The sequence below is a fragment of the Grammomys surdaster genome, unplaced genomic scaffold, assembly GCF_004785775.1.
Source record: "Grammomys surdaster isolate TR1022 unplaced genomic scaffold, NIH_TR_1.0 97, whole genome shotgun sequence".
In the NCBI taxonomy this organism is placed as follows: Eukaryota; Metazoa; Chordata; class Mammalia; order Rodentia; family Muridae; genus Grammomys; species Grammomys surdaster.
This window is the reverse complement of record NW_021604576.1, coordinates 20,058,258-20,068,828: the sequence shown is the minus strand read 5'-3', so window position 1 is coordinate 20,068,828 and position 10,571 is coordinate 20,058,258. Positions and strand designations below refer to the sequence as shown.

General features: G+C 42.1%; 1 protein-coding gene across 1 annotated transcript in view; it reads right to left on the bottom strand.

Moving 5' to 3' along the window:
- Positions 1-2,291: 2,291 nt before the first annotated feature.
- Rars2 (arginyl-tRNA synthetase 2, mitochondrial) overlaps positions 2,292-10,571 on the bottom strand; it is a 47,620-nt gene continuing 39,340 nt past the window's right edge. The window contains exons 14-20 of the mRNA XM_028780893.1: positions 7,862-7,986; positions 6,677-6,744; positions 6,488-6,597; positions 6,033-6,128; positions 5,438-5,512; positions 2,899-2,962; positions 2,292-2,476 (exon numbers count right to left, since the gene is read on the bottom strand). Coding sequence (XP_028636726.1) covers positions 2,390-2,476; positions 2,899-2,962; positions 5,438-5,512; positions 6,033-6,128; positions 6,488-6,597; positions 6,677-6,744; positions 7,862-7,986 — 625 coding nt within the window. The 3' untranslated portion in view covers positions 2,292-2,389. The remainder of the gene's footprint in view (positions 2,477-2,898; positions 2,963-5,437; positions 5,513-6,032; positions 6,129-6,487; positions 6,598-6,676; positions 6,745-7,861; positions 7,987-10,571) is intronic.

Sequence of the window (10,571 nt, the reverse complement as noted above, 5' to 3'; positions counted from 1 at the left end):
TATTCATTGGTCTTTCCTCCAAAGAAACACAGAGGAAGAAGAGTAGACATAGAATATGTCTCAACCCGGGCAGTGGTGACGCACGCCTTTAATCCCAGCACTTGGGAGGCAGAGGCAAGAGGATTTCTGAGTTCGAGGCCAGCCTGGTCTACAGAGTGAGTTCCAGGACAGCCAGGGCTACACAGAGAAACCCTGTCTCACCGCCCCCCCAAAAAAAACAAAAACAAAACAAAACAAAAAACAACTAATGTCTACAAGTAATTGCTCTTTTCACACTGGTGAAGCTTGAGCACTCGGAGCCTTCAAAGCCTGCCTAGCCTACACAGTGATCTTCCACATCTCCTAATAGTGCTACTTCCCATGGGCCAAGCATAGTCTAACCACAGGAAGCACAGTAGTGCTGGCCCCGGTGGAAGGGGCACAGGTGAGCCTGCCCTGAGGGCAAAAGTGATGAGAGCACTAGTCCCACTGGGTGTGATGCCCTTCCTTCCTCTTCCTTTGCCACCTGCGGTGGTTGGTAGGGCTGGTCCTCCCCCCTCACTCTGGAGAGCAGTCTCTGCACCTCACCTGGGCAACACAGTGAAGCTGGCCCTGATGGCAAAGGTAAGGGTGAGTCAGCTGCAGCACTTGGGAGAGTGGGCCCCATGCCTCAACTGGGCAGTGGAGCTGGCTTCTGGAGGCGTGGGTATGGGTGAAGGCATGAAGGTAGGAGGGCTGATCTGCTTCCTGCTGATGGTGTCACTGGACGGTCCAGCCAGGGCAGTACTGGAGAGCTTGCCCTCTTGGTGTGGATAAGGAAGAGCCAGTACACTCACCAGCTGTGTTACCAATCAGACTCGGATCCAGGGCTCTGAGATGGCCCACTCCAAAATCTATATAATCTGCAAACAGCTGAGACACATGAAAGGGCAGATCTTGCTGATCCAAAGCTGCAGGATCTCCATGACACAGGGCAACAAAAGGATTGTTGAAGACCTTGGGAGACTGGGAGATTGTGGGTCTGCATTTTGCGCCTTCACTGGGCAGGCTGAACACAGAGCACTAGACTGATACTGCTGTCCCGTGTTGAGATACGGCAAAGTGCCAATACACCGCTCAGGGTGAGGAAACGTAGCCTAGGATGTGGGAGGCTGAAGCTGAAGTTCCCTGACTCCTGGGCATCCAGTTGTTGCTGGAAAACTGCACAGTGGAGTTGGAATGGAGGGTTGGGGGTCACCCAGCCTGTGATGAGGAGCCCAGGGCCTGAGGCTACCAAACTCCTGGACATCCAGGTGCAGCTGCGTGAAGGGGAGCTGGCAATGGTGTTGGGGGCCCACAGGCTGAGGACAATGATGAGCCCAGGGCTGGGGGAATGGAGAACTCTGGCTTAGCACATTTGCGAATGTCCTTAGCTTAGCAGTGGCTGTCTGGGAATGCAGAGGGGCCTTCTGTGGGAGACTTGGGCTGTAACTCTTTAGGCGAAAGCCTTCCCATGATTCCCTACAGCAACAGTTCTTGATGGAAGAGATAGTCCTTGCTTCCAAACTGTTTACTGATTGTTCATTGTGGAAAATGGGTACATACTATCTTCTCAGGGTGGACCAGAGATTAAATACCTTTTGTGGGAAGGAATGCCTGGGAAGGGAAGCTTTGGCTAAACCCTCAGGGTCTCTAGATACTTCATTAGCATGTTCTGGGCTACATCACCGACGGGAGCAGGGAGACAGCTACCGTCTCAGGTGGGTGCCATTGGTGCCAGGTCTCTTACCTATTCAACCCTACCAAGTTTCCTGGCATTGGTCCACTGTCCCACAGGAGAAAACTCAATGAAGATCCAATATTGGTGGTGTCATAGAAGCCAGAAGTCTCAAATCAGACCAGTGACCCATTGCAATGAACATTTTGCTGGTGAAGCTGTGTGGACAGAAGGATATACTGTGGGACACACTGTGACATACTATAGCTTCCATGATGAGATGTTTTCTATGCTTTTTGTTGTGGTTGTCGTTTGTGTATTTTTTTATTTTGGAGGGGAGGTTGCAAGGGGATGGGGAGATGAGTGGGATTGGGGTGCATGATGTGAAGTTCACAAAGAATCAAAAAAAGTTAAAAAAGTATATTCTGGTCAGGTGATGACGGAGCACACTTTTAAACTTTTAAACTTAGCACTCAGGAGGCACAGGCAGGTGGATCTTTGTGAGGGTTAGCTTGGTCTACAGAGTGAATTTCAGGACAGCCAGGGCTGCATAGAGAAATTGTGTCCCCAAAACAACCCCCCCAAAAAGCTCAAAACAAACACTCTACTACACATATTCTGGGACAGAATAATACTTTAAATTATATTCTGAACAGCAAGGCATCTGATAACAACTAGAACTCATTTTCATGAAAAACATACTTTATCTTGAAATTACATTCTACATACAGGTGTAATTCCAAGAAGTTTCATTCCATTGGCTAAGACAGAACGGACAGCTTTGAAAAGGTGAAGTCTGGCCTATAAAAAAAAGAATGATTAAAAGCTCAATAGTATATTAGCAATAAGCAAAAAAAAGAATGGTTTTAGAAGTAATTCTAATTTAAAGTAGGAATATTGCTTGATAGTCCTGTGCATATTCTAGGCAAGCAGAAATACATTCTGGCCTCTCTTACAGGAAGAGCAGCATAGAGAGGACGTGCGTGCAGTGGGCGAGGCTGAATGTGTGGAAGATGTACTTGATAGGCTACTGTTTGGGGATTTATTGATAATAACAGTGATATTACAGCCCCATTCTATTCATTACCTAGGTCAGAAAGAATACTGTTGCAGTTAAACAACAGAAGATAGGTCAGAAAAATTCCTAAGGCTTAATACTAACATTTTATACTACTAGTTTCCGCTGCCAAGTGGTTACATAGAGGACATTCAATTTAACATACCGCAGCCACATCATGAGGACTGTCTTTCACTTGGAGTGTTTTATGTGCCACAGCTGCAAGGTGACTGAAATAAGCAAGAGAGAAATCACAATGAGGACCAACAGTAACTTCCTGTCCCATGAGTCATTCCTAATCCAACACTTTAAAGCTCAGAGGCACTAAAGCTATCTGAAGTTTGAATCAAATGCATTTGCATGTCTGTAATACAGCAAAACACTAGAGCTTTAGATTTGAGTTTTGCATCTACCAAATGGCAAGTCTTTTAAGATTGTGATTCCACTGTTTTATAGAAATAGGGCATGCTTTTCTAACAAGTAGTACTTCCTTATGTAGACAACTTTTAAAAGCATAACATGGTGTACCCTTTCCCCTATGTCAACTGACATGGGATAGAAACTAGTTATCAATGCAGTGCATACACACTTGGATACTCACTCCTTGAAGCAGTTTTCTGTGAAGGCATGGCAGCAATGAGCCATGAAATGCACATGATTATCATTTAATTATTAAGTGACATTTTACTTTTTGGCTTTGCCTTTATATGTAAGTAGAAAATTTAAAAAATTAAAAAAAAATCAACCCAAAACAAACAAAAGCAATCAAACAAAAGCAATCAAACCTATTTAAATCTAAGGGAATCAGGGGTAGGGCTGTAGGACTTAGGGAACAGAAACAACAAGATGAAATGAGTCCCAGGCTAGCCTGGACCACACAGTGAGACCCTTTCCCAAACAACAGACACCTGAGAGGGAAGGTAAAACGTATAATTAATAACAAAGTTGCAGTATTCTCTCATTTCAGTAAACAGTGAGTAAAAGTAAAATGTTCCTTCTTTAGATTTATTCAAGTAAAAGCATTCAAATCACCAAGAAATTTCAACCAGTTGCATTGATTGGCTTTCTAATTCATTCGCTCCCTAAGCTCTACGTGACTTTGTTGTCTCTGCTTAGAACAGTAACATGGACTGAGCACCCTGAACACCGTCTAAGCCCAAAGCCTGCACTCATCATTCTCACCCCTTCAGCCGTTAGAGTTGTAGTTTTTGCTCAACTATGGACCTTCCCCTACTTCCCAGGCATTGCTTCTCCTGATTATCACCTGCTACTTCCTCCGGAGAAGCCCAGATTCTCTCAAAGTGGGCTGGGTGAACAGCATCTAGTATGTCCATTTTCTGACAACACACATGTCCCTTTGTTATGATCACCTATGCCACTGTCCTTACCTATGATACTACCTTATATCACTGAATAAATAAAATGAAATCTAGTCATCAGAGAAGTAACAATTTCTATAACTTAAAGCAAGTTTTATGGCAGAGGATTTGCTTATAGGAAAGCTTTTTTTTTTTTGGTTTTTCGAGACAGGGTTTCTCTGTGTAGCCCTGGCTGTCCTGGAACTCACTCTGTAGACCAGGCTGGCCTCGAACTCAGAAATCCTCTTGCCTCTGCCTCCCGAGTGCTGGGATTAAAGGCGTGCACCACCACCGCCCGGCTATAGGAAAGCTTTTGATGAAAGAAAGAAAACAGAGGGGCTGGAGAGAGGGCCCAGCAGATAAGAGAACGTACTGTCTTCCAGCACGTATGTCAGGCAGAACACAACTGCCCGTAAGTCCTGCTTCAGAGGATCTGGTGGCCTCCAAAGGACCCCCACACATATAGTGATACCATTTGTATGACAGTATCTCTTACATCAAAGAGACTGGAACTCTGGCTGGACCTTAACTTAGCCAAGTTAAAACAGCCAGAAGACACTTAAAGCCTAGACAGATATCCAGTTGTGTATTTAACCTGTTTATTTAACCTGCCTTTAAGAGAACAATTTCACAACCAACCTTACTTGTCTATGACTTCCCAGGTAATTACTTTTTACCAATCTAAGCCACTGTTAAGTTATGCATTCATCTTAAATTATGCATTCTTCCATGTCCTTGACCCATAGAGAGCAATGCAGGTTGGAAATAGCAGATATGACAAAAGAGACCTTACATAATTAATATCCACAATAAATGCTGAAAAGAACATATGGATATTGCTCAATAATGCTATGTTTGCAGTGCTGCTTGCTATTCTGAGTGCCTCTGGCCAGCTGGAGTCAGTGGAGTTCCTCCTGTGTAAAACACTCAGTTAAAGACCTGAAAAGTGTCTTATATTTCTTTCCCATGTGATGCTTTCTCTTCTGTTCAATAGAGAGCAAAGCCCTTTGTTAGGGACTGACAAGAGCATTCAGACAGGCACAGGTACAGATGCATATAGGAGAAAAGTTTATAGGTAGGCTGAGTTTACAGTAACTCAGAAGCTACAGATAGAAGCTATGGAGGAAACGCTTCAGCTTACTCCTGGGTAAACCCTCCAAGGGTAAGTGCTTTGATTTCTTTCCTCAATGGAGCACCTATCCATATTGGTGACTGAGTTTATCATTAAGGTAAACTAGCATGCATGCCTGTGTGTAAGCATGTATACACACACACACACACACATACACAGATAAAAATAAATCTTAAAAAGATTTTTAAAAGAAAATAGGGAGATTAAAAATTTACCTTAGAGTTAAGAGGTAACTAACGATGTGCTTTGGCTGTAGGTCCTGAGATGATGTATAAAGTACCTCATCAAACCTAAAAGATGAAGGACACAGTCTGGTCATTTTTTTTTTTTTTTAAAGATTTTATTTATTTATTATATATGAATACACTGTAGCTGTCTTCAGACACACCAGAAGAGGGCATCAGATCTCATTACAGATGGTTGTGAGCCACCATGTGGTTGCTGGGATTTGAACTCAGGACCTCTGGAATTGCAGTCAGTGCTCTTAACCACTGAGCCATCTCTCCAGCCCTGGTCATTTGTTATATGAAGTTAACATGTTAGGATGTTAAATACCTTGGGTGGTAAGCATGTGAAAAAGACCTGGGAAAAATGTGCATTTTTCTTTCATATATGAAAGAAAATATTTTTAAGACTAGGATTAACCTTGAACATGAGCTTGATCTGTGCCCTCAATCTGTTCCCCAAAGGCAGATTCCTTTCAGGCTTACCTACAGGCAGGAGGCAGCCTGTGAACTGAGGACTCTAGAAATCAACAATGCTCTTGATTTAGTTAGAGTATCAGACGTGGTAATAATAGGACTTTCATACCTGAGAAGATGCTGGAGAATTGACACCGACTGTGGCTCTTGCAAACAAGCAACATTGAAGTCATTGAGATACCCACATCCAAAAGTCTCTTCCAAACTGTTACCGAAGTTTAAACAGATGTAAAAGGATCAGTTAGTTATTCACAGGCTCACAGCTGCATGTGACGACTCCTAGCTTTAGGAAATTTTGGGGAAATCCTCATTTTCTCAAATATTTTCGGTGTCTCTTAAAATGTAGGTGACAGGATGTCCTTTGGCAGAGTTACTGAGGATGAAGTAAGGCAATGTGAAAAAGTGTTTCTTATAATGGGTGTTTTACACTATAAGTGAATGCTTAGCAATCGGAGAGCTGCTGTGCTTTGCTCAGTTTTGAGTTAGAGCTGTTGGCTAGTCCAGAAAAGAGGGCCAGCCACTGGTCTTAGAACCACACCAGGCTCCCCTGCAGCCCCGTCTCACCTACAGAGGCGGGCATGGGTATACTGCAGGAAGACTCCAGTGTCTCCACGACTCTGGAAAACACGATCCCAACTGAACTGATAGTCGGATAAGAGCAAGCCTCTGAAGTCCTAGAATGAGAGTACATTGTTACCCTGGGTTTGCTACACACAACACAAAAAGGTGTCAGAGGACAGAGTCCTAACATACCTGGATGATGAGAGCTGCAAGCCCCACTCTCTCTGCAGTCTCCTGAGGGTTTTCCACTTTTTTTGTTGCTGAAACAGATAAAGTCAGATACTTTCAATCTGCATCATATTGTTCAAGAATAATGAATCAACTTGAGAAAAAAATCTGAAACATACAATCAAAAAATAAGATGATAATGGCTGCTTTGCCTTCCTAGTTTGGGCTAATTTACCTAAGTCAGTTCCCCTGCCTACATCAAAGTGAAGAGACATGAACTTATTTGTCTTTAGAAATATCCCTTGTAAGGTATTAGATACAGCACACAGTTATTTTTCCAACGGTGAAGATTAAACAGTTATGTGAACTTTAGTTACATGGATCCTATTTGCAACATAAGGATTTGGGCTAAAAGATAGCTTAGTTGGTAAAGTGCTTGCCCAATATAGTGGTTTGAATGAGCATAGTCCCCATAGGCTCATATTTGAATGTTTGGTCCCTAGTTGGTGGTACTGCTTGGAGAAGATTAGGAGGTATGGCTTTTTTGAAGGAATTGAGTCACTGAGGGGTGGACTTTGAGGTTTCAAGCGCCCAAGTCATTCCCAGTTAGCTTTCTCTCTGCCTTTTGCTTGTGGATCTCAAGTTACTGTTCCAATGTCTTGTCTGCCTGTCTGCCGCCATTTCCCCACATGATGGTCATAGACTCTAACCATTTGGAACCATGAGCCCCAAATTAAATGCTTTCTTTTATATGTTGCTTTGTTTTTGGTGACTTTTTACAGAAATAGAAAACTATGACAGCTTGAAAGCACTAGGACCTGAGTATGAACCAGAACTTATGTATAAACAAACTGAGTGTGGTGGTGCATGCTTGTAACCCTGTCCTAGGGAGCCTCAATGGCCTGCCAGCCGAGCCAGTGGGAGATCCTATTTGTGTTTTATAAAAAGTGGACAGCATCTGAGAACTCCTCTTGGCTCAACATGAATGTATGCACATGTACACTTGCACACATGCAGACGTATACAAAATAATGCAAACAGTTCCACAAGATGACTCTGAAAACAGATGAGAATGTTAAAGTTGTCCATAAAAGAAAGACTAAAGTTATATTAACAAACAACTGGACTTCATATCAAAGTAGTCAAAGGTACTTCTGATCAGGTTCAGTGGAAGTCCTTGAAAGCATGCAATTGGTAAGGAGAATTTACTCTTAATGGACGCCATGTTCTGTAGCATCCTTGACTGAACCTCATTTAAGACATCTTCCAGAAAAGTGACATCTCCTCTTCGAGTCTTCATTCCCTTTACTACCCCAAAGGGTACATACTGGCACCTGAGAAGGACAGGCATTCATTAACCAAAAGCTAAAAAAATTGCTAATGATGTGAGTATACCTTAGTACTTTTTCAGAAAATAATTTAAACTTTTAACCCTTTTAGTAGAGGTTTTAAAAAATTACTAAATAAATAGGATGTAGCCAGGAATGGCATACACGGCGGCAATTCAAGCATTTGGAAGACAGAAGCAGGACAGGGAACCTTGTTTCAAACAAAAAAAAAAATTTTTTAAAGATTTATTTATTTATGTATATGAGTACAGAGTACACTGTAGCTGCCTTTAGACACAACAGAAGAGGGCATCTGATCCCATTACAGATGGCTGTGAGCCACCATGTGGTTGCTGGGAATTGAACTCAGGGCTGGAAGAACAGCTGGTGCTCTTAATCACTGAGCCAACTCTCTAGCCCAGACAAAAATTTTAATAGTTTTTTTTTTTATAAAAAAAAATGTACAGGTACATTTTCATGGACAGGTAGACTGAATTCATTTCCCTGCTACTGTGAAAGAGCATCAACAAACATAGAAATGCAGGTCTTCACAGTAGATAATGGAGCCCTTGGTATATATCCAGACATGGTCTAGCTGAGCCATACTTATACTTCTATACTTATTTCTACAGTGGTTGTTCCAGTGTATACCTCCACCAGCACAGCAGCAGACAATTTTCTCTTTCCCTACATTCTTCCTAGGATCTGTGGTCATTTGTTTTCTTGATAACCACCACTCTGATTGCAGTGAGATGGAATCTCAAAGTAGTTTAAATTTGCATTTTGAGATGGCTAATGATGTTGAATACTTTAAAATTATTTACTGGCACACACACACACACACACACACACACACACACACACACACATTTTGTTTTTTTTTTGAGACAGGGTCTCACCGTACAAGTTCTGGCTGTTCTGGAACTCAGTATATAGACCAGGCTGGTATAAACTCAGTTCCTCCTGACTCTGCCTCCTGAGTGCTGTGTCACCATTTATTAACTTTTAGAGACCTCTTTGTTCAGTTTCATAGTTCATTTTTTGCCTTGGTTGTTTTCTTGATTAGTTTTTTTAAGGTCTTACACATTCTAGATATTACTCCTCTATCATGTATGGCTGGCAGAATTTTCTCCCACTCTGTACACTTTCTTCACTTGACTGTTTGCTTTAATATATACATGCTTAATTTTATGAGGTTCCGTTTGTTAAATGTTATGTTATTTCCTGAGTGACTGAAGTGCTATTTAGAAAGTCCTTATATTTGCCTTAAATTTAATTTAAAATTTAAATCTTAAAATAGTTTTTCCTACTTTTTCTTCTAACAATTTTAAATCTTACTTAAAGGTCTATGATCCATTTAGAATTGATTTTTGCGCACTGTGTCAGACATAACTACTTTCATTATCCTACCTGTAGATATCCACAAGATTTATACGTGAGATAACCCAGGCTCAGAAAAACAAACACTGTTATGTTCTCTCCTAACTTCTAATTTTTATGTATGGGCATTTATTAGAAGTTAGTTATGTGCACAGGCTGGGAAGGGACCCATGAGAATCCTGGGAAGGGGTAGGGGCAGGGATAGTAGAACACATCTGCTATAAACATGAAAAGAGGAAGAGAAGGGGTGGAGAATGTAAGTGGGGAGAACTGAGGGGAGAGGGACAACCAAACCTAAGGATGTGTGAGAAAACTATATGTAAACCAATTATTGTGTAAGCTAATTAAATTTTTTTTTAAAGTTTGAATGGCAGTATGCTGTGTGGATGCATAAAACTGTTCTCAGAGCCTATTAAAATAATCTCAGTGCCAGGAGGGATGCCACTTTATGACTTGTTATTCAGGAAAGCTCCTTGGGCCCCTAAACCAATACAAGCTCCTTGGTTGCCCACCTGTATTAGGTAAGATATAATATCCATCAGTTACAGGACATTGAGAAATCAAGCTGGAACTGGGCTGGAGTTTCCTCCCTGCTGGGTAGCTTTCATAATGCCAGAAGATGCTATAGGCTGGAGGAGAGGAGTAATCAATAACCTTACTTACCTGTGGCCCTTGCATGCTAGACTGCTGTCCTGCCAGGCAAGATGTGTCCACTAGTATGACTGTAACTGGGGTAATTAACTGCTTCCTGGTTGAGTCCTACTCCACAGAAGGGAATTCATACCTGCTAATGTATACATAGCTAGAGCTAACAGCATGGGTGGTGTAAGCCTTAATGAAGAAACTACTAGTGTTGCTTTGATAAATGGGAGTACTCACGGAAGTACCTTCTAAGTGTTGTCAGCTCTGGACAGAGAAACTTCTTTATCCAGTGGGCAACAGTGAATTCAGAGTAACTACAGAGTGACTGCTGAATGCCGAGTCCTCAATGTGTTATGTAAATCAGCCCTCCAAGGTTCAGTGAACATTTTGGAACGAGGGTGGGGAGTGTAGGTGGGCAGGAAAAATATGAATCAAAGGAAGGAGGAGAGTGTTGTGGAATGATGTCTTTTAGGTATGGCAGAGACAATACATTAATGAACTCATATAACTGTGAACCTGCCCAAGTCTGCCTCCACCCACCCCCCGCCATTAAAACATTTCCTCTTGGG